The sequence below is a fragment of the Mauremys mutica genome, chromosome 25 (genome assembly GCF_020497125.1).
Source record: "Mauremys mutica isolate MM-2020 ecotype Southern chromosome 25, ASM2049712v1, whole genome shotgun sequence".
Lineage (NCBI taxonomy): Eukaryota > Metazoa > Chordata > Testudines > Geoemydidae > Mauremys > Mauremys mutica.
The window spans coordinates 3,219,223-3,242,854 of record NC_059096.1 but is presented as its reverse complement, the minus strand read 5'-3'; the positions used below and the strand labels follow the sequence as shown (position 1 = coordinate 3,242,854).

The window sequence follows — 23,632 nt, the reverse complement described above, 5'->3', positions numbered from 1 at the left end:
TACACTGATTTCAGTGGCACTATTCATGGTCGGAAAGTGAAGCCTGTGTAGGATCAGGACTGTAGTCTTTGCCAGCCTAATGCTGTACCTGTGTGTACCGTGCAATGTCGGGCACGCGGCCGATGGTCAGCGAACCATCACTGAGTCCAGGACAAGCCCAGGCTGCTGACACTTCACGGGAGAATCACAGGTGCTGCAAACCATAGCAAGTCAGAGCATAAGAACCAATGCACAGAAATATAATAAAATGAACAAGCACAAAAAACCATCTGCATTGAGCTGACAGGGAATGTGCTGCAGCAGCAGCGGCGGCGGCGGGCCTCAGGGGCCATGGGACATGTGGGAGTCCCGAGCGCCCCAGGGGAACTACATTTCCCAGCGCGCCCCGCGGCCGCGGGGGCTGCCGGGGAGGGCGGAGCTGCCAGCTGCTGCTGCTGCTGCTGCTGCGTTGTCCGCGGCGGCGGGGAGTGGAGCGGAGCGGGGCTGCGGGGAGAGGCCCCCGACGCCGAGCCCGGGGCGGCGGCCCGAGAGCCGGCTGCGCAGCGCGGTGAGCACGGGGGCTGGGCGGTGTGGCAGGCCTGGGGTCTGCGGGGGGGCCGAGATAGGGGGCGGGGCCAAGGAGAGCGGCTGGGGGGGGACCAGGGGTGCAGGGACCTGGAGGGGAGCAGAGAGAGGGGGCGGGGCCAAGAGGGTTCTGGGGGGGCCGGGGGAAAGGGGTGCAGGGACCTGGGGGGGACCTGGGGGGCAGGCATTGAGGGGAGCAGAGAGAGGGGGCGGGGCCAAGGGGGGCTCGGGGGTGCGGGGACCAGGGGTGCAGGTATTGAGGGGAGCAGAGCTAGGGGCGGTGCCAAGGAGAGGGGCTGGGGGGAAAGAGGGGGCAGGGACCAGGGGGGCAGGCATTGAGGGGAGCAGAGACCTGGCGAGGGGCAGAGTTGGGGGGGGGTGCAAGGCTTGGGGAAAGCCCCCGTGATGGGAGGGGCTAAGGGAGTGTGGGGGTGCTGGACTCTGGACGATGGAGGCGGAATGGGGGGAATCTGCTGTCTAGGGCCATGAGACGTTGGGAAGCCAGCTGGGAGCAGCGCCTGCTTCCACCTTGTGGGGAGTGGGGGTGGGAGGTGGCAACCTTTGGCTACGGTGTTTTGTGTGCATCTGGAGTTAGGCCCTTGGACCGTCTCTTAGCACTCCAGAGGGGATTGTTTCTGTCGAGCTGAGTTTTTGGGGTGACCGGGACCTGGGGGTAGGACTGGGAGGGAGCTTCCAGGCTGCCTTTAATCGCAGGCAAGCAGCACAAGAGGGATCCCCAGGGGAACGATTGCTCTTGGGGAGCCTGGAAAACAGCAAGCCAACCCTCAGCGCCCCTGGGATTTCAGCAGAGAGAGGGGCTCCTGGAGATGTGAGCGCATTCCCGGCGTTCAGCGGCAGCATCCCAGGCTTTTGGGGGGGTGGCAGGGGGGGAGAAGGGAGGTCTCCAGGGAGAGGTGACTTGCTGGCTTGGCAGCCCTAGAGTCTTGGCTATCTACAGAGCAGATACAGTGTGGGGAACTCTCCCACATCTCCCCAGCCACATCTCCCCACAATTACCCATAGAGGCCCTTTGATCCCTAAGTCTGACAGCATCTTTTGGTTCTACACTGAGGCTGCCATCTCCATTGTGATCTCGGTCTTTGTCCAAAGGCCCAACGGCTCTGCGAGCCTGAGCTGGATTTGAATTCATGACCTCGAGGTAAAAGACTCGGTGTCCCATCCCCTCTTTGTCCTCCCCTCACTGACTCTCACAAAGCTGAGCTGTCGGACAAAATCAAATTGTGACTAGAGCCAGGCGTCTGCTCCTGCAGCAGTTTCCTATAATACAACGTAGTGGAGTGAGCTGGTGCAGCTAGGAAGCAACAGGTCCCTAAGTTTCCGAGAAGAGGTTAATAGTGGGAGGCATATGGGGAAAGTGCAGACTGGAACAAATTCTGCTGTGCAAACAGAGGTGGGGGGTGAAGCTGGAGTTAGCGGGGGAGAGCAGAGGCCTTCTGCAGTTCATAGCCAATGCAGCACTCAATACTAGCTGGCAAGAAGCAGTGGGGATCTCCGTGCATGTGGGGAATCCCCAGCGGAGCTGTGCGGCTGGGACCTTTTCTTAAGGAGTCTGTAGTCTGAGAGAAGCTGGGGGATGAGTCTCATATGGCGGGTTCACTGCTGGGTTGGGTGTGTATTTCCCCTTCCTCCTGCATCCCAAGCAGTGCTGAAGAGGCCTCGGGGCACACCCATCTCCAGGACATTCTGCAATCTTCGCTTTACTTAGATTACCAGCTTTTTGGGGCAGGGAGCAGTTTTATTCTGTGCTTGTACAGCCCCTAGCACCACAGGATCTGGGTCCTTGTCCATGCCTGGGAATCCTAGGTGCTACCACCGTACAGATAAATACCAGTATTGTGCAGCCATATTGCTATTTCCACGGGGAAACCCAAGCAACTGGCAGTTGGGCTCCCACAGCATACAGCACCTGTTGTTCCAAAGAGAGAAGATCATTGAAAAGTGATGAAAAGTCCCAGGTCCCAAAAGTGACTCTGGGGCCACATGAACATCCTGCAGGTGGCTCAGGGAATAAAACTGGATGATCTGTGCAATACTAGTTGTATGGGAACTCCCATTGAAAGCTTGTATGTGCCGTGTTTGCTTTGATAACAGCAAACCATATTCAAATGACAGCAACCACAGATGGCTGCCATCCCCTTCTCCCCACATCACCCCATAGTCAGAACTAGAGATCCGGATATTCCCCCAATGCTCAGATTGTTCGGATGATGTGTTCTGGAAATGGCACTTGGAAGCTGCAAATTACGGATCCAGATTTGATCCCGCTTGTATATTTCAATCCAGGCCCTTTGCTCTAGTTAACAAGCTAAAGAGGGCAGAGGTGGGAGACACTGGCAGAAGCAGAACTAGTGTGAGCATGGGACTGGAAGCTGGGAACCCCCTGAGTCCTTAGCTGAGCTCTGCCATTGATTGCTGTGTGGGTAGGAGCAAGTGACTTCTCCTCTCTGGAGAACCTTGGCGTCATCTATAGAACGAGGCTGCTGATGCTTTGGGCTGCTTTTGGGTAGGGGTTGATTAGATAGCATCTATTTCTGTAAATGTGTAGAGAGCTCTGTGCATCTGGGGTGTGATCGGTAATTATCGTTCCAGTCCCTCCTCCAAAAACCTGTAGACCCTGGTCCTGCTACCCAGTGGAACAGACTGACAGTCTGCACACACTCAGCTTGAGCCAATGTTGTGGTACTCGTGGGTCATGTACAAAACATCACCATTCAGACCCTCTGGCTTTTTGCAACATAGCATTCCCTGAGCTCTCGTGGATGTAAGGCCAGAGCCTCATCTCACTGATGCTGGTGTAAACCTCAGATGAGCCCATTGACTTCACAGGAGTCATTCTGGGTTTCCCCAGGGTGGCTGGGGTTGGAATTGACTGTGTTCTACTCCACCCTGTCTAGAAAGCACTTCACAGCACACCCCACACCTGACTTCCCCACGGCCTCACCCCTCCCCTAGTCATTCCTACCTTTGTAAAGTGGGCATAAAAAGATAATGCCAGGTGCTAAGACGTGGATGATGCAGCCCAAATGATCTCTTGGGGTTTTCAGTATCATCCTATCACCTAAATTAGGTTTATGCTGGCACGAATCAGGTAATATTAAGTGCTTTGAAAATGAACAGGATAGTGGTGTAAAAGGACTTGTTACATTTCTCCAGAGCTATAGAGTCCATCTGGCAGGGGGTGGAGGTGCTGGTACTTCTCTTGGCAAGTGGTGGAGCACAGCCTGTTCCCATATAACGCTGCAACAAACAGGCGCTGTTACACCTCCCACAATGTGGTAGGATGGTCCCCACCTTCCAGCTGATCCTGTGGCTGGCAGGTGTGTTTGGAAGGGCTGCCCTTCAGCTGGGGCGCTATGGAGAAGAGCGGGTTTGAGGAGACCACGTCCGTCCCCATTAAGGAGGGTGGGGAGCTTGCTTGCTCCCCATTGGTCAGCCCACGCACATTGAAGGCATCATGCCCATCCACCCAGCGAATGGCTCACTGCCTCGTTGGCCCATTAACAGCCCGCTCTCCCAGATACTGTCTTGCGTAATGTGTTGGTTGTTTGTCATCTGTGTTGGTTCCAAAGGCCCCTCCCTTTGGAGTCCTTGACCCTGGCATGGGATGGTGCAACTCCTGCTGGCTTCAGCCAGAGTCGCAGGGTTTAATTTGGCTCTCATTTAGAGGGCCATTTCAGTATAAGGCAGGAAGACAAGCAGCTGAATGTGGGCGAAATGTAAAGGGCTTATATACAAATGCTAGAAATCTCAATACTCTGATGGGTGAACTAGAGTGCCTGGCATTAACTGAGGATATTGATATAATAGGCATCAGGGAAGCTTGGTGGAATGTGGATAATGATGGGACACGGTAATACCAGGGTGTAAAATATATAGGAATGACAGTGTGGGTGGGGGAGTGGCATTATATGCTAAAGAAAACATAGAGTCAAATAAGGTTCTTACATGAAACGAAATGTACCATGGAATCTCCATAGACAGAAATTCAGTGCTTGAATAAAAAGAGTAGAGCAGTAGGAATACATTGCTGAACACCTGACCAGGGTGGGGACAGTGATTGTGAAATGTTATGGGAAGTTAGAGAGGCTACAAAAGCAGAATAATAATGGGTTAGGAAAGGGATAGATAAGAAGACAGAAAATATCATATCACTATACAAATCAGTGGTGCACCCACACCCTGAGTATTGTGAGCAGTTCTGGGTACCCCATCTCAAAAAGGATATGGTGGACCTAGAAAAGGTTCAGAGAAGAGCAACACAGATATTCAAGGATATGGAACAGCTTCCATACATGGAGAGATTAAAAACTTAGGGGCTGTTCATCTTGGAAAAGAGACAGGTAAGGGGCAATATGATAGAGGTCTATACAATCATGAATGATGTGGAAAAAGTGAATCGAGAAGTGTTACTTATGCTTTCCCATAATACAAAAACCAGGGGCCACCCGCTGAAATTGACAGGTGGAGGATGAATACAAACAAGGAAGTAATTACTCACACAGCAATTGCCATGGGATGTTGTGAAGGCCAGAAATATAACTGGATTCAAAATAGAATTAGGGAAGTTCATGGAGGATAGGTCCATCAATAGCTACTAGCCAAAATGGTCAGGGATGCAACCCCTTAGTCAGGGCCCCTCTAAACCTCTGACTGCCAGAAGCTGAGAGGGGAGGACAAGGGTGGATCACTCCAACTGCCCTGTTCTGTACACACCCCTGAAGCCCTGGTACTGACTACTGTCAAAGACAGGATCCTGGGCTAGATGGACCATGGTCTGACCCAGTGTGACCGTTCTTATGTTCTTCTTGGGAGTCACTTCTCTGCCCTCTGGGACGAGCTCTGCTCTTTGCCAGCACAAACTTCTCTCTCCTTCCAGCTGAATGTTTGTTTTGGGCCAGAGCTGCATCTGATCCTGTGTGGTGAGGAGGAGAGTTCATGATCCCAGCGCTTTCTAGGATGTGGGGACCCCAGACAATAGCTCAGACTCTGTATGGCACTCCAGATGTTACTGCTGCCTCTTCCGCGTGTGATCTGTGCGCCATGCAGGGTTCCCCGGAGGAGATGGGCCTGCAGGCCGGCCTGCCGTGCAGGGTTCCCCGGAGGAGATGGGCCTGCAGGCCAGCCTGCCGTGCAGGGTTCCCCGGAGGAGATGGGCCTGCAGGCCGGCCTGCCGTGCAGGGTTCCCTGGAGGAGATGGGCCCGCAGGCCAGCCTGCCGTGCAGGGTTCCCCGGAGGAGATGCGCCCGCAGGCCGGCCTGCCGTGCAGGGTTCCCTGGAGGAGATGGGCCCGCAGGCCAGCCTGCCGTGCAGGGTTCCCCGGAGGAGATGCGCCCGCAGGCCGGCCTGCCGTGCAGGGTTCCCCGGAGGAGATGGGCCTGCAGGCCAGCCTGCCGTGCAGGGTTCCCCGGAGGAGATGCGCCCGAAGGCCGGCCTGCCGTGCAGGGTTCCCCGGAGGAGATGGGCCCGCAGGCCAGCCTGCCGTGCAGGGTTCCCTGGAGGAGATGCGCCCGCAGGCCGGCCTGCTGTGCAGGGTTCCCTGGAGGAGATGGGCCCGCAGGCCAGCCTGCCGTGCAGGGTTCCCTGGAGGAGATGCGCCCGCAGGCCGGCCTGCCGTGCAGGGTTCCCTGGAGGAGATGCGCCCGCAGGCCGGCCTGCCGTGCAGGGTTCCCTGGAGGAGATGCGCCCGCAGGCCGGCCTGCCGTGCAGGGTTCCCCGGAGGAGATGGGCCTGCAGGCCAGCCTGCCGTGCAGGGTTCCCCGGAGGAGATGGGCCTGCAGGCCGGCCTGCCGTGCAGGGTTCCCCGGAGGAGATGCGCCCGTAGGCCGGCCTGCCGTGCAGGGTTCCCCGGAGGAGATGCGCCCGCAGGCCGGCCTGCCGTGCAGGGTTCCCTGGAGGAGATGGGCCTGCAGGCCGGCCTGCCGTGCAGGGTTCCCCGGAGGAGATGCGCCCGCAGGCCGGCCTGCCGTGCAGGGTTCCCTGGAGGAGATGGGCCTGCAGGCCAGCCTGCCGTGCAGGGTTCCCCGGAGGAGATGCGCCCGCAGGCCGGCCTGTCGTGCAGGGTTCCCTGGAGGAGATGGGCCTGCAGGCCAGCCTGCCGTGCAGGGTTCCCTGGAGGAGATGCGCCCGCAGGCCGGCCTGCCGTGCAGGGTTCCCCGGAGGAGATGGGCCTGCAGGCCGGCCTGCCGTGCAGGGTTCCCCGGAGGAGATGCGCCCGCAGGCCGGCCTGCCGTGCAGGGTTCCCCAGGGGAGATGTTCCTGCAGGGGATATACGCCCGCCTTGCCTCCCTAGACAAGCTGCAGCATAGTAAACAAATTGCATTAAGGGATGTAAGAGACTTAACCCCTTGTGAGCAGCAGTGTAGTGTCTCCCTGGGGCACCACACCTCTCAATTTACATGTCACACAGGGACAGCCTGGCAGGATGCATGTCAGTTAGTTCAAGGGCGTGAGAGGTTAAAGGGGGTGAGTTGATCTGGCTGTCACAGGGTGACCAGATGTCCCGATTTTATTGGGACAGTCCCGATTTTTGGGTCTTTTTCTTATATAGGCTCCTATTACCCCCCCCACCCACTGTCCCGATTTTTCACACTTGCTGTCTGGTCACCCTAGGCTGCCAGCTGGGATGTTAGGGGGGATTCAGTTTGCTGAACGGGACCGGTACAAATACAGTGGCCATATGGTCCCACCCTCTGTCTCTGCCGTTCATGCAGAGAGCAGCAGACCATGTGCTGATCAAGCAGCTAACCAAAGTCCATCCGACTAGGGGTGAGCAGAACACGCTCAAAGGGATTGTCTGTTACATTCTGGCTGCAGGCATCATCCCTCCACTGCTTCAGCTGGAGCCAAAGGCATGTTCCCCTCAGCCACAGCTCGTGAATCGGATCCCTCTTCTGTGCAGGAAGGATGGCACTGGCTCGGCTCTGCGTACAGCCTGTTGCTGGTCTCCTGAAAGGACAACAGGAAGTTTTCCCTTTTCTCAGAGACTTCTCTGTGAATTTGGGGGTGGGGGTAATTGCTGAGGTTAAAGCCAGGGGTTGGGCAGGCTTCCCATCGTCAGTATTGACTGTGCACCTCAATCTTGACCCACAGCACCTACCAATATACCTCAGTTATTCAGCACCCCCTGCATTTCATTCCTGGTGTCCCCTGCACAGCTCTGCTAATTCCTGACTGCAAACCCCACCCCACCCCCCCCGCCCGCTGTTCCAATCCCAGCTTCCCCCTGCGCAGGCTGCCAGTCATCCCTGTGTGATGGTTTAGTGGCAGGGAGAAACAGCAGGGGGCTGGGCTGAGATCTGCCAAGTTCGTTCCATCTGTGACTTAAATCAGGATCAGAACCTGGGTTCCAGAGAGAGGTTAATGGCAATTTCTCAACACATCACTTGGCTCCTTCAGATGCTGGCTTCCTTTCAGTATAGCAGCGTCTCCATCATCCCTGAAATCTGCGCAGCGTAATCCTGCCTGACGGTCCTTTGGTGAGCAAAGGAGCAAATAATGTTCCTGTGGAGAAGGGTTTAAAATATTCATTTTCCCAGGAAATTGTGACTTCTTCCACTTTGGTGGAGATTTCAGCCTCTCGTACATTATTATTTATATTGTGGTAGCAGCTAGACGCCTCAGTTGAGTTTGGGGGGCCCCTTTGCACAGGGTGCTGCCTCCCCCCCTTCCCCCCCCCCAAGTGAGATTGGAGCCCTGTTGCACCGGATGCTGTATTAACATGAAGAGAGGGATGGTCCCTGCCGTGAAGGATTTGCCGTCTGACTAGACATACAAAGGGGAGTGGGAGGGGCACAGGAGCGCAGAGGTAGAGAGAGAGGAAGTGACTTGCTGGGGATCCCACAGCAGGGCGATAGCAGATCTGGCAGCAGACTCCAGACGTCCTGGCTCTCGCTCCAGTGCCCTGCTCGCTCAGCCATGCAGTGATTCACTTTCTTGTGACACTTCCCGTCGGTGACTCGGAGGGACAAGTGACATCAGTGGCGACGTTTGTCAGTTTGCTCTGGCCCAGCACAAAACTGAGAATTGAATTGCTCCCCCGTCACAAGAGACACGAGTCAGCATCATTCTCAGCTGAGCAGCCACAGGACAGGAATCTGCCTGGCTCCCAATCTCTGTCCCGCCCCTTGGGTGCTGGGCTTTGAGAGTGTGAAGCCAGAGAGCTGGCTGTGCCCTTCTGGTTCCCTGGGTGTGCAAGGCCCCCGCAGGGTCGGTAGCTGACTGGACAAGGAGAAAACGACGATGCTGTTTGGTTTCTTCCCTGTTGAACTGGGGTGATGCTGCCAGTTCAGACGCTGGCCTGACACCCCTGCAGACTCAGATCTCTAGCCGCAGAACAGACAGCTTCCTTCCCTCACCGGCCTAGCCTGAGGGACGTTCCAAACAAATAAGAGGCTAGTTCAGTCTTGGTGGCCCATTCAGCGCTAGGCCTCCCAGCACGGCGGCCCGTTACCGCGCATCCTGAGCCGAGCCCCACAAGGCGCTAGTCAGCCCAACGTGCCTACCGCTGAGTCTGGCTGTCAGCGGGTTTTTTTGTGACGGTTGGGTGTTGAGAATTCGTGCACTAGCCTCTGTGAGCTGGGTTCATATCTAGTGTGGGTCTGAGGTGAAGGAGAGGCAGCGTAGCCCTGTTGATAGAGCGTGGGATGGAGTCAGGAGACCTGGGTCCCATCCTCTGGCTGCAGCTTGTCTGAAGGGTGTTGGCAGAGATGTGTGTGTGGCAGGCCAGAGCTGGCATCGGCAGAGGGCAGGGCTGGGATAGTCGGGGGGTTGAGAGTTGAGGTTGAGTGGCATTGCAGAGCATGTGCTGGGAGCCCAGGCTGGGATAGCAGGGGGCTGCGGGTCGGGATTGAGGAGCATTGGCGCAGCTGGGTGTGCTGGGTGCTGAGGCCTGGGGGAGCTGTAGGATTGAAACGTGTCTCAAAGCTGGACTGGAACAGAGCCGGTAGACGGCTCCACAGACTTGTCTGTCACTGAGATCGGTTTAGCTCCTACAACTCCCTGGACTTTTCTCCCTCTTGGGTGCGTGCTCTCCACTGCAACAATCCCAACCTTCCCACTCAGCCTGGTGAAACACTAAAGTCTTTCCACCCCTGAGAAACAGTTGCACAGCTGAGAAATTGGAGCTTAGCATCCATCTGCTTCAGAAGGGGGAGCGGGGTGGAGCAAAGTTTCCATCACTTTCCTCATGTGCTTTGTTCTTCCAGCGGTAAAGCTAATAAGCAGTGTTGTGGGGGGAGGGGCCGTTGGCTTTGATTGGTTAGTAGCACTTAAGTACGCTTTGGAAATAAGATGCAGAGACCTGTAAGCTATGGAGAGAGTGAGTCTAGGGGTGACTTCTGTACCAGAGATGTAAATATCGATCCAGGGACAGAGGGGTGTCCTGGATGAAAGGGGTGACGGGGGGATATTTTAGGCAGGAGAAGAGAGAATTTGAAATGGAACCTGCAAGATTTTTCTGATATTACTCTATGGCTGACATCCTCAGTGTGCCGTGATCCCCATGGTGTCCACATGAAGTAGATTTCAACCAAGTCTAATCCACATTTTACAAATGGGAAACTGAGGCACAAAAAGGCGAGAGGACCAAATTTCAAAAGTGCCGCCTTAGTTTGCAACTGATCTGATTTTTCATCGGGGGTGGAGTTGGATTTTCAGCCCTCTCTGAAAATCAAGCCAGAGTCTCCTCAAGCTGGACCCCCAGAATACTGAAGCAGCTGATACTCAGCATGTCGTTTGGCCTAAGTGCTCGATTCTAAGGTCTGTAGGAGTCTGCCCGTTGACTCCAATGGGCTGCAGATCGGGCCCTACCTGAGCTGCCCAAGCGTGAAGATGGGGTTAGCATCTGAGCTGTGATTGGGATTCATGAGTTCCTGCCTCCTAGCCCCATGCTCAGACCACGCCTCTGCCTCCCACTAGAATATCGATGGCTGGCCTCTCATGGGGGATGTTCTGTGATCCAGGGAAGTGGTGACAAGAAGCTGAGCAATTAGCAGGTTTGGGGTGTCCTGTCTGCAGGCAGCAGAGCAGGTCCAAAGTCCTCTCCAAGCAGAACCTCTCGTCGGCCTGTGGTGTCAAGGTTTCTAAGTGACAGAGAAATTGGTGTGTCTGTCGGATAGCAGCCCTGCCTTGCGCTGGACGGCTGATGCTGAGCAGCATCCATGGGTGACTACAGGAAGCCTGAAGGACACAGCATGGCCAGCAGCGGTTGCAGGAGGGTCTCTGTTTGTTCTGTGTAATAACCCTTGTCAAGGACAATAAAAAAAGATAGATCTGCAGCCTGCAAAATAACCCAGGCCCAGGATTCTATGTAAGAAAACACGGAAGATCTGGCTGCTGTGTCGAGAACACAACAATAGGTCTGGCTGCAACCCGCCTCCCACACAACGCGGGCATTTGAGAGCTGGAGAGCAGCAGCAAATCGGTCTCTCAGCAATGGGCGCTAAACCAGCAACAGCACTAGAAACTTATCAGGAAGGGAGAGCCTGGCTCGTCTAGGCCGTTTTATTTCTGCAGCTGAACTTCGGCAGCTACTCAAACTTTGCATGAAAAAGTAGCGTGCTCCGACCAGTGCAAAAATCAGTCAACTTTTTGAAAAATCGGCCAAAAAGCAACAAAGCAGCTTTGGAATAAAGGCTGACAAAATATGTAGGAATTAATGTTAGGACGAGCCCAAGGATAGGCAAAAATTTCCAAATGTTGACCTTGGCCTTGCATACACCCTTAACATAATGCATGCAACGAGTCCCACGTGCCGAAGTGTTTGCAGGATCAGGGTTTTATGTGCCAAACGGTTAGGCACATACAGGTTTCAAGGCCAGAAGGAACATTTCTATTCTGACCTCCTGTATCTCTCAGCCCCGAAACGTCCTCCCAGGGATTCCTGCATTGAGCCCGGGAAGTGGTGAGGGAGGAGCAGGAGCAAGTCTCTTAGCAAGACGTCAAGTGATGGAGAATAAACCCGCTGCTCTGTTGAAGGTGTGGCACCTTTGGGAGACAGATGGCGATGAGGTTCCTTGCTTCAGTCCCACAAAGGTCTGAGCTAGGGTGACCAGACAGCAAGTGAAAGAAACCAGAGGGTTGGGAGTAATAGGCATCTGTATAAGAAAAAACCCCAAATATCGGGACTGTCCCTATAAAATCGGGACATCTGGTCACTCTAGCTGAGCCTGAAAATATTGCTGACTTGGCTTAGCAGTGACGTCATTGCTCAGTACCGGGAGTTATCCCACGGTCTGGGAGCAATATGCTCACAGGACTGGGCCCATCCCGTGCACATTTTGGTTGTCTCTGGAATCTGAGTTTTTTTTTAGTTGTGATCTCGCTCTGACTGAATGACATCACAATCTGCCTTCCGATTGGAGCCAGCTTTGGAGTGTACTGGCTGAGGTCTGCTGAGGGGTGGGTGAAACCCTCATTTCCTCTTTGCTTTGCGATGGTGGTTTTTATCCCTGTAGGGTGGTGGCAGCGTTCGAACCTTGGCCACAGATAGGTCTGTCCAGCTCCCGCTCCTTGTGTGTTTCACCATTAGCTGGCAGTTCAGTCAGTGTGCTCTGTATTGAATCCTGGGACTGGTGTTTGCTGCTGAAGCTGTTTCATGGTGCAGGTGAATGAGTGCAGCAGCCCTAGGCCCCGAGGTTTCATGGATTGCTGTGTATGGCACCAAATCCAACCTCAGTCCAGCCATTGACCATCTTCTCCTTTCCAGCAGTGAGTCTCTTTCTGGCCTTACCCCTTGGTGAAGCGACCTCCCTGCATCGGTACCTCACCATGACTTTTCTAACCTCAAAGGATCTCTCTCCTGGAGCTCTTCATTTCTCCTTCCCGTTGCTGTCATGATCTCTCCAAAGATCATTGGGAGACTTTTTTTTTTTTTTTTGTTCTGCTTACAAAACAAGAGCCCAGTTCTGTGATGTGGGTCAGTGTGTGGAGGCTCCTACAGCCACGCAGAACCCTGGGGCGAATCCTAGGTGTAAGGTTACACACACCTAAGACTTTGCAGAATCGGGGCTGAAGTTTTTCTCAGGACATGTTATGGCCTGGATCCTGCAAACCCTTAAGCGCGTGGGTAACTATGCTCCTGATTTTGCAGGACCAGGGCCTTAATGTGTCCTGCGAAAGAAAATTTGGTCCATGTTATGCTGTGAAATTACCATTTGGCTCTTCACAGGCAGAGTCACAGGACAGAAATCATCCACGTGCCCCGGTTCCACCAGAATATACCACCAGCGTTAGAAATACCCCATTGCAGAGATGCTTCCCATTTCCCTGGCACCTTCCACCTGAATCTCAAACTTGAGTGGATTTAGCTCCCACACGAGAGTATTGTCTCTATTTTACAACTCGGGTAACTGAGGCAGGGGGCAGTGAAGTGACTTGCCCAAGGTTTTGTGGTGAGAGGGTGGCAGTGTCTGGGGCAGAATCCGGTAGTCCTGACTTCCTATCGGCTGCTTTACCTGCAAGACAGTCTCCATCCTGGGCTGGTCTTGGCTGAGTAGCAGGGACAGGGGAGGATGGGGCCGTTGCATGGAGGGTTCTGGTTAGCTTCCAGCTTAGTGGAGTGGCAGAGTCTGCTGCCTCCCTGCGCTGACCTGCCTCCTGCTCTCGGTTCAGTTCAGGACTGCCTATCCGACACGTGAGCCAGCATGAACGTGGGGACGGCGCACAGCGAGGTGAACCCCAACACCCGCGTCATGAACAGCCGGGGCATCTGGCTCTCCTACGTGCTGGGGATTGGCCTGCTGCATGTGATCCTCCTCAGCATCCCCTTCTTCAGTGTCCCCGTGGTTTGGACTCTCACCAACATCATCCACAACATGGTAAGGGGGCGCCGCGGCTAACTGGCCCCAGGGGGAATCCCCAGCTGGGCTCCTTGGCCACATGGGTGGTTAGCCCTTAAAGGGATACTGCCGAGGGATCCTACAGTGAAATCAAACCCAAGTCCTGAGTTCCCACGAGTGTGTGGGATGCAGTCTGCCTGACTGAGCAGCCACATCCCAGGCTCAGCCCCCTTTCACCTTGAGGTCATGGGTTCTAATCCAGCCCGGGTGGTAACAACCAAACGTTTGGTGGTGTATCCCCTGCATGAACTGATTTTGGGTCTCAGACCAGCTCCCATCCGGGCAAGTGTCCACATCACCAAAGCCACTCGAAGAGGCCCCTGCAGGAGTGGGAATAGGCTGTGGGGTGTAAACTACTGTCTGGCCCCCGGACACACGGCAGAGCAATGCAAGGTGAGGGAGCCTTGTGTGACGACTGTCCTCTTGGCTGACTCAGAGGGTTGAACCAGCAACTTCCCGGGTTGGAAGTGAGAGTCTCTACGGTTTGAGCTAAAGGATCAAGGACTAGGAGCTGTGACAGCCTCTCCTCCTCTGAGGGTCAGGCCCAGAGCGGGACCTGCTTCCCACAGGTTACGCTCACTTTGCTGCAGCCCAGGAATCCTCTGGTGTTAACGGGCAACAAAGGGAGAGGCAGGAAGGGCAAGGTGGGTTTTTGCACCCAGGGGTGGACGGTTTAAAAAATCAGCTGCTGACTTGTGAGCTGACAGTGGGATGGGCCCAGATGAGAGGACCAGGGTGCAAAGCCGAGGGATAGGGGTGGGGGTTGTTGGCCATTTGTCTGAATCTAATGATACTGTCTCTGGAGCAAGTGCATAATGTGAACGGGGTGTCACTGACATAGAAATGAAACAGTCAGTTTTCCTCATGGGTGTGGGCTGGGGTGTGTGGATTTTTTTCAGGGGATGGGTGTGGGGTGCAGGTGAGTGGACGCACTGCAGCCCTCTGCTGGGACATGACAGAACCGCAGCCATTCAGCAGAACCTTTTCCTCTGGGGCTGAGAAAAACGCCCCGTGCTTTTCACTGATGATGTATTCTTCCCCTCCTAATTCCCCTCTTGTTTTAGTCTGTGTCTCCCCCTGAGATCAGACCGTGGCTCCATGCAGCAGCTTGCTCCCTGATTTCCAGATCAGAGAAACCCAGACGTTGGCACAGATGCAGCAGCTGGTCTATTTGTGCCCTTTGGTTAAAGTGATTCTCGGCTTGAGATTAATCAGAGACCGGGAATTGATTCCTGACGCCCCATCTCATAAAAACCATCCAGATCTCTAGCAATCGGCAGCTGGAGCTGAGAGCAAAAGGGCTGAGATCAGCACTGGTGCGCTCTGCTCTTGCGCCAATCAGATCTCCTTGCCTTGGCCTCTGTCCAGTTTAGAGCGGTGAGTCTTAGGAGCAGGAGGCTTTTAAAGGGCCAGCAGCACTTGTTCATAAACAACAATACCAACAGATTTGCCGTTGGCTTATCCAAGGATTTCTTGCTTGTGTGTACCTGGAGTGAGTGTCACTGGAACCTTTCCAGGAGATTGCTTAAGTTCCAGTTACAATAATACTCAGCTTTTATCTAGTGCGTCTCACCAGTAGAGCTCAGAGTCCTTTACACAGGAGGTTGGTGTCATTATCCCCATTTTACAGATGGGGAAACTGAGGCACAGAGAGGCTGACTTGCCCAAGGTCCGAGCTGGACATAGAAGCCAGGGTTCCTGAGTGCCCAGTGCAGTGTTGTGTCCACTGGACAGCTCTGCCTCCCCATAAATAATTGCTAACCCTTTGCCTTCCTCTAGAGCCGTACGGTTTAGAATCTCCACGCTCATCGCAAATAGCGAGGCGTTACCCTCCTCCCCCCATGGCGTGGGGGTCGGGATTATCACTGTTTCACAACTGAGGGACCTGTGGCACGTAGGGACGTAATGTCGGTTGAGGTTAGTCCTGGGAATAGAGCCTGGGCGATGCCACTCTCAGCACCCACCCCCCAGCATGGAACGCAGGGCCGAGGCAGCGAGTCTGTGGCTGTTCCATGTCAAAGGCTTTCTCCTGGCCGACGGGCAGGAAGCACCTGGTATTGTCTGTGCAACTGTATGTGGCCACGTTCACGCCCAAGTCTGTGCATCAGCAAGAGAGGTGATACTGGAGTTTAGGGTGACCAGATGTCCCGATTTTGGGGTCTTTTTCTTATATAGGCTCCTATTACCCCCCCACCCCGTCCCGATTGGTCACATTTGCTGTCTGGTCACCCTACTGGAGTTTGATTCCACTCCATGTGTATTCTCCTCTGATGCCGGGGATCTGCGTTTCCTAATGTGACCGTCACCATCTTGGCCAGGGCACCAGGGAGCTGCAGAGGTAAAAGCAGGAGCTGCTACAGTTTGAGCTCAAGAGCCCAGGCTTCCTCGCTGGGCTGTAACCAGCTCATATCCTCTGGGACCCTAATTGCCAAGGCCAAAAAAAAGAAATCTCAGATGACAACAGCTCCCCCTGGTGGCACAGCCTGGCTTGCGGCTTGCGAGTGTAAGAGCTTTCCTAGCGATGAGTTGTGGGTGGCCAAGGTCAGCCTGGTCTCAGAGGGCTGCACAAGTTTTACCTTCTGCTCGTGTTTGCTGCAGAGTATGTACATCTTCCTGCACACGGTGAAAGGAACGCCCTTTGAGACGCCGGACCAGGGGAAAGCCCGGCTGCTCACGCACTGGGAGCAGATGGACTATGGGGTGCAGTTCACGGCATCGCGCAAGTTCCTGACCATCACGCCCATCGTGCTGTGAGTACTTCGGGCGGGCTGGTCGCAGCGGCGCCCTGTCGAGCGACGCCAAAGCCCTCCCTTGTCCTCCAAACACAAGGCTCGCGCGGTGGCCTAAAAGCAGATCCACATATGTTGTGACAACAGATTTATTCACAGTGTCCATAGCCCACTTGTGTCTGTGCTGCTGTCCACCACTCATGGCGTGGATGTCTTGGGGGATCTGCATTGAGCTTGTGTCAAGGTGTTATTCAGCCTGGGTCAGTGCCCAGAAAAAGCACTGTCAGAAAGAGACCAGTGCAGCCCTGATGATGTGCTTCGAAGGTCCATTATCTCACAAGTCACCAGGGCTGGCAGTGATTAACTTTATTAACATTAGTATTAACATTATTTATGTGTATTACGGTAGCAGCTAGGAGCCCCAGTCACAGACCCAGAACCCCATTGTGCTGGGTGCTGCACAGAAACAGAATAAAAAGACTGTCCCTGACCCCCAAAGTGGACAATCTACGTATAAGACAAGAGACAAGAAGTGGATACTCTAGGGATGGTTTGAGGCAAGCTCTATGGACCAGAACGACAGGCAGTGGTTTCAGCCCACCAGCAGCCTGACTGTTGTCAAGTTACACTCACTAACTGACCCCCCCACTGAATCCAGCCCCCAGACCAGGGGCATTGGATTTGGCCTCATGGCAGAAGGGATTTGGCGGAGGGCAACGAGAGGGCTTTGTGGATTTTTATGGGGACTTCATCCCCAGCACAAGAGGCAGCAAGGGAGAAGCATGAAGCTGCTCGTCTGCAAATCTAACAGATGGGCGTGAAGGCTGGCACCCTGGCTTTACTGGAGGCAGGTGTCAACCTCTCAGGAGTGAATGAGAGAGAAGTAGGGTGGGAGGGGCCGCGAAGGGCTCTGAAAGCGAAGACAAGTCGTTTGTGTTTAATGTGATGGATAAATTCTTTAGAGCATCCAAAGTCTGCAGAGTCCCAGTGAAGCGTTGGAGTCTGGATCAGACTGTAAAATCACATCACCAAGGGGAACATCTTGCTTTTCACCCCCCGCCTCCGTCCCCTGGCTCCCCTGCCACCCACATTTCAGTTCTGACTGATGTAATCGCTGCTGGGAAATGTTGTTTTCTAGCCATTTCCAGTGCGAGGGGTGGAGGGTAGGCTTCATCACCATCGACTGAAGATATTTCTGAAGGGCCAGTCTCTGCCGTGTCTGTTGCCGAAAGCACACACAAGCTGCTGCCGCAAAGATGCTCAGTTGTTAAAGTCTTTTGGGACCAGAGCTCATGGCCAGAAGGAGAGAGAGACTGAGATCCCCCAGTGTGAGACTAAATCCACTTTGGAATTGGGGCTCACTAGCTGCTAGAAACCGGATCCTTGGTTTTATTTGGCTCACCCAGCTTCGCTGTGTTGTGCTAATCTGAAGCCCTGTCTGTCTGCCCTGAGCTGGTGGCTAGATTCCGAGGTGGGGTCGGCTAGTGGGCGTAACTTATACACCAAGGGAGTGGTATGGGGTTGGAGCAGGAAATGCAGTAAGGGATCGTCACTGCCCCGGGGGGTGATGGAAGCTGTGGGTAGCTGTGATTCAACTTCCGCTTCTCTCTCCCCTAGGTATTTCCTCACCAGTTTCTACACGAAATATGACCGGATACACTTCATAATCAACACCATCTCCCTGATGAGCGTCTTGATCCCCAAACTGCCCCAGCTCCACGGAGTCCGGATCTTTGGGATCAACAAGTACTGAGCCCCCTGGATGAAGTGAGCTGAAGTGGAAGGGGAAACCCCGTGGTCTTAGTCCTCCCTCCCACCCCCCGCCGGGCTATAATTTCACAGCGGCTCTTTAAATGCAGTATCCAATAGACGTGTATACCGCATGCAGGATCCTCGTGCCCAATAAATCTAAGCAAACTCTGGAGTAGCAGAATCCTGAGTAGAGTTTAGCATGGAGCCAGGAGACTGGGGGGGTGGATTTCTTGTGCTCCAGTATCATGAGTAGATGCAGATAGTCTGAGACGTTGAGGTACAAATAGGTCAGTGTCTGGGGAGACTCCCATCCAGAGGCCAATACTGCCCCAGTACGCTGCTCCATACGCTGAATGGAGAGAGCAGGGGTGGGGAGAAAGCTTTAAGAGCGAGTGGCCATTACTATGGCAAATGCACTTTAAAATACATTGGCCCTTTTTGAGGTTAGAGGCACTCGCGAAGGGCTACGTGGGGAAATTAAAGGGGGGCCTGGCCAGATTTCCCAGGTGTGAAAAATTAGTTGGCCACTTTAATTTTGGGAGGTGGATTTTTTCTTCAACCTCTCTCCTCCCGTTGGGGAGGGAATCGTTTTTTCTAATGAGAAAACAGGAAGGAGTGACCTGGCATTTCCAGGGGAGCTTTCCCGTTTTCCAAGGTACAGTTTGTGTGATTCGGGGGGACGGAATTGGATTCCAAGGTGTTTCTGTTAATTTAAACTATAACCAATGTCTGTCTTTGTTTAAAGTGGAAGTGGTTATATTTTAAAGCGTGGCTGATTTGGGGGGGGGGGAAGAGGGAGGTATTCTCCCCCATCACATGCAGCCCTGCAGTGTTACCCCTTAATCCTTCTGCCACATAGGGCTAAGAGGTGTGATGCTGCTGGTTGTTAGTTGTGTGATTAAAAATGTTAACACTGCCCATGAGAGAGATCTGAGTCACTTGACGTGGAGATGGGGGCGGGGAGAAAGGCTGATGATGGACAGGTTTGCTCTAGGTGAAGGACGGAGCGTCGTCGGGTACGGTAATGAGGTGCTGGTACAGGCAGAGAGGTGACCATGACTGGTTTAAATGGGTCTCGTTCTTCCACCCCCTTTGCCCAGGACTCCAATCTAGATCAGTGGCACTTGCCAAATACCAGTGCTGGGCACATCTCAGCATGTGACAGCCCAGGCAGAAAACCTTTCTCGGACTTCTGGTTGGGCCTGATGACGTGTCGGCAGCATACTGTGGGCCACAAGCGAGGTTAAAGGAGCTGTAGAACAGGAATATTGTAGTGGTGCCGCGTTGCTGAGTGAAGGCAGGAGCAGGTGGCAGATGTGGCTGGCCGGCAAGAGGGCAACGTGTCTGACCGGTCACCGAAGCATGTAACTTATCAGTGGCATAGAAAATCCAAGATGTGCAGTCTGTCACATCCCCAGACCATGGCTGCACAAGGCTACCCACCTGTCCGGGTCTGGACAGTGAAGGTGCTTGGCACAGCAGGGAGACAAGCAACTCTTGCTTTGCTGCCTTCTTCATTATCCAGATTTGTTGTACTTGTTTAAATCCAAAGCCCTGCCGTTCTGCCCCTGAACTGGTGGCTAGATCCAGAGGTGGGGTTAGTGGGTGGAACTTGCACCCCAAGAAAGTGAGGGGCAATGGGGCGTTGCAGGGGGCAGTTAAACCACAAGGGGAGCTAACCATCCTTCTGTTTCTGACTCTTGTTCTGATTTTGTTTATGCATCATGAGCTTATTTCAGGCTGCTCAGTGGAGCGATCATGTTTTCTGCACCCTGCATTGGCGTGTGGGAGGGAACCCTACCTAGTAAAGCGCGTGTGTGTGTTTCTACTAAGTGGCTGTTAGCAGATGAGCTAGTTATCCACAGAGTCAGGAGCTGGTCTGGAGGACAATGTGGGATTTTTAATTTAATTATAATCTGCAATAGAAATGCAATAATCCCAGTGTGGAAAGAGATTGTTGAACAAAGTTTTGAGAATCATCGTTTGGGGTAAATGAGAGGCTTGTAATTAGTAGACGGGGGGGGGAGCATTTTCAATATAACAGGGAGATTTGGATAACCGAGGATGAAGCATAGTTGCAACACTCAATATCCACACACACACACCCCAAAATTGCCAGCTGGAGCGAAGGGTTAGCAACAGAATTAGCCCCTAGTGGCTGGGGTAGCTGTCCACTCGTCGAAACGGTAGGATTTTCTCGAGGGTCAATATGCTGGTTGAAATATGCCTTTGTTTATATTTTTCATGATACCTTTGCAGGTTCATGAAGGTGATTTTTGTTTGTTAGTGTTTTGAGTGTCTCGAGTTTTCTGACAATGTAAACGTTTTAAATAAGACATTTTAGTTCCTGCATTAGCCAGATGTAGCTTTGGAACTGAGCAGGCGGTACAGTGGGTACTATCGACAGAGTTTAGACCTGATCTACTGGTGGGAGACAGGACTGGGAGACAGGAATTCCCAAATCTGAATCTCAGCCCTTGTCCTGACTCCTCACCTGCCTTTGGGTGAACTGCTTAACCTCTCTGGCTCAGTTTCATCATTTGTACCCCGCAGAGGGGGGAGAAATCATCAACCTACCTCACAGGGCTGTTGTGAGGCTTATTTAGCCATTGTCTCTTAAGCGCTTCAAAGACGGAAATGCTACTGTAAGTATTAGTGAAGAGGAAGATGGTGAGAAGAATTAGCTGGAGGAGAAGGAGGGAACCTGCTTTGGGTTCTTGAAAAAAGGAGTCTGTCAAATGTAGGTTAATTTATTTAATACAAGGCTCTTCCTTCTTTTTTTTTTCCCACCCCCATCCCTGACATGGTTGGGAGTGGATGGTTGCTTTGGTTACTGTACCATATATCCCAGGACTGCTTTTCAGCTACTAGCCTGTGACTTCTGGAAAAAATAGTTTCAGGCTAGTGCTATTTTCTGATGAGAATGTCTGAGTGGATTCAGAAATGAACATTGTAGATACATGGCAATGGGGAGACTGCAGGTTTCCACTCTGCAGTGATCGTACCTTCACCCAGACGGCTGGGATGATGTGCCTAGTCTAAGGTGCACACTGCTGGACAAATTCAGGTCTGGCAGGCCACAGAATTACAGTGCTGATGCTGAACCTTCTCCTGTGAAAGAGACAGAACACGTGGTGTGGTGTTAATCTAGCTTTGGGGACAAATACGAACCTAACTAGAGACGACAAAATTATTTAAAGGTGGGAATCTCGACCCAGAGAAGTGGGGCAGGAATCACTTTATCCTTATGTTTTGCAAAAACCCACCCTAAATAAAAAAGCACTTCTTTTTCTTTATTTGCTTAAAACCTTTATTCCTGGATACATGTAGGTTTTGCCTTTTCTCTCCCTCTCTCATGCGTGTAAATTATGCAAAGCTGGAGTGATTGTGTAGCAGAAATGTAAGCCGACGCTAGGCACCAGACCCTTGGGCACTGCGGAGTGGTGAAGCTCGGCAGACCTACATCAGCTGGGGTCGGGACCTGCACTTGCAGGTTGCTGGGTTCAGTGACGCCGGTCACGTCCAATCAATTCTGTTAATTTAACGATGAAATGTAAAAAAATAAAATCATGAACTCGAGTGGGGCAGTTTAAAACCCGGAGTGTACGTTTTCCTCAACGGGTTTACAAAGAGGTGATATTCATAGACAAGTCCAATGATTTCTCTTTTATGAGGATTTCAGTGAAAACACTTTCCGTGAAGCACTTCAGCATGTGCTTTCGACACACAGAAGTCAATGGAATTTAAGCACATGCTTAAGTGTTTTGCTGAATCAGGGCCTTGGCTCAAGTGAGAGGGGAATCAGGCCCTAGGACTTTAAAAGGGATTTTGGTTAACTGTTAACTTTTTTAAAGAGCGATGCATAATTATGTGTCAAAGATCTGTTCCCCCTCCGTGTGCAGGGGTAGCGTCCATTAAAATGTCACTCAGAAGGGGGAGTCTGAGTGTGCAGTGAGGGGGAACAGCCCCCTTCGCTAGGCACTTGTAGGTGATCTGGGAGACAAAGCAAGGAAACGCTAGTCCAAACATTACAGAACAAACCACACTGTAGATCTCCTGAAACGTTGCATTGAAACCACTTTTATAAAACGGGTGGGTGTGAAATGGGCCAGACATGGCAGTTCTGAATCAAGACAAATGATGAAGGGCCACTCAGGCCGTGGAGAGTTGGAGAAAACAGCAAACACACCAAGGAAGCTCCTCCCCAAAGCTGGTTTTTATCCCTGAGAAGAGGGATTGCGTGCACCCCAGGTTGGGGAAGTTTGCAGGAATTTGGAACATCTTGAGCATTTAAATATGGCTGCAGCCAAGAGTGGTCATGATCCCAGAGTGAAATTCAACCCTTGTGTAAAGCGCCTAAGTGAATTAGACCCTGGACTCTCCTTGAATTTCAATGGGATTTAGGTGCCTAACTCACTTAGGCCCTTGGGAAAATCTTCACCCAGGCCTTGTGCTGGCTCCCTGCATAGCAATCAGTGTGAATTTCAGTACAGCCAATGCTTTTCATTGTAGTTTTGTCTGTTGCAGATACAGAGAAGCAATAAAGAAACCAAGGGTTTTAAAATCTATAACAATAGACCAGTTCACAGACACTGGCCTGACTCGAGCCCTTCGCGTTGCCTGCTCTTATTGCTGCTGTTGCTGCGAAGCCTCTTTCATCAGCCATTGAGAGAACTGTGTGCTTGTCCACATAGCTCAGAACGGGCATCTTCCCGCTGGGAGAAGATACAGAACAGCTTGGCCTTGCTGAGTGAAGGCCCCAGTCTTGCAATTGGATTCCAACAGCTGGATCTTTAACCCAACGTTATACAGCCCTTCCGCATGGTCCAAGTGCGAGATTGGAGCCGCCTTTCCCCTTCCCCCTGAGATCTAAGGCTCTTTAGTCAATGAGGATTTCTTTAAAGCAGCAGCAGCAGCAGTTTAAAAATAATTTAAATATTAAAAGAACGGTACTGGTCCTCGAAGAGAGGACAACAGCTGGGTCACTGTTGGCAGTAGCACACAGGCAGACTCGTATTGCATATCATGATTTTCTTTAATAGCAGTGAGAGATATTGCTTCGATTTACCATCGTGCATAAAATAGATATATATTTTTAAGTGTGTGCACATAATACACTCTTTGGATCAATTTCAGTGAGCTAAATCAGTTTTGTATGGAACATTCTTGCATTGTACATAGAAGTTTCGTTGTTTTTTCCAGTTCCTTCTCTTTTTTGGGTATATAAAGAAGTTTCATCTAGAGGAACTTTCTAAGACAAAGTGTGAATATTATTTTTATTACTCCTTTGTACAGTATTCTAAGAGAAACTAATAAAGGTCAGTATTCATGTAACAACCTGTGTGGGCTCTTTACATTTGATATGTATGTGAAGCAATTTCATTTTAATCACAAACTGTACTGCCAAGAGTGAAAAAATAGTAAATGGCAAATGAGTATCTGCTAGCAAACCTATGCTGGTAACTTAATCTGCCTTTTCCTATCCCCTAGCAGATAAAGGCATAACAAGATCCAAGAGCTGGATGCTGAGGTGTGCAAAGTGCAAATTGGAAATAAGATGCATATTTTTAAGAGAGGATAATTAGTCCTTGGAACAGATCCATGAAAGATTAGATGGATTCTCCATCACTTGGAGTTGTCAAATGGAAAGTGGGTGTCTTTAAAGATGTCCTCGTTCAATCGTTGAGCTGGAGGCAGGAATCGCTGGGAGAGATTCTCTGGCCTGTGCTA

General features: G+C 52.4%; 1 protein-coding gene across 4 annotated transcripts; it reads left to right on the top strand.

The window, feature by feature from the left end:
* Nucleotides 1–406: 406 nt before the first annotated feature.
* ORMDL3 (ORMDL sphingolipid biosynthesis regulator 3) lies at nt 407–23,236 on the top strand. 4 transcript variants are annotated; one of them, XM_044999137.1, is made up of 4 exons: nt 407–547; nt 13,195–13,400; nt 16,020–16,171; nt 17,768–23,236. In XM_044999137.1, exons 2-4 carry the CDS (start codon nt 13,227–13,229, stop codon nt 17,901–17,903), a joined length of 462 nt encoding a protein of 153 aa, XP_044855072.1. In that variant the 5' UTR covers nt 407–547; nt 13,195–13,226; the 3' UTR covers nt 17,904–23,236. The 4 variants fall into 4 exon arrangements, with proteins under 4 accessions (XP_044855072.1, XP_044855074.1, XP_044855075.1 ...); XM_044999139.1 differs by lacking the exon at nt 407–547 and adding an exon at nt 11,914–11,982; XM_044999140.1 differs by lacking the exon at nt 407–547 and adding an exon at nt 12,049–12,187.
* The last annotated feature ends 396 nt before the right edge of the window (nt 23,237–23,632 follow it).

Excerpts from the sequence above, each read along its gene's own strand:
- ORMDL3 (XM_044999137.1), top strand. The coding sequence starts at position 13,227 with ATGAACGTGGGGACGGCGCACAGCGAGGTGAACCCCAACACCCGCGTC. Across the intron at positions 13,401-16,019 it reads CCAACATCATCCACAACATG|AGTATGTACATCTTCCTGCA; the intron begins GTAAGGGGGCGC and ends TGTTTGCTGCAG. Across the intron at positions 16,172-17,767 it reads ACCATCACGCCCATCGTGCT|GTATTTCCTCACCAGTTTCT; the intron begins GTGAGTACTTCG and ends TCTCTCCCCTAG.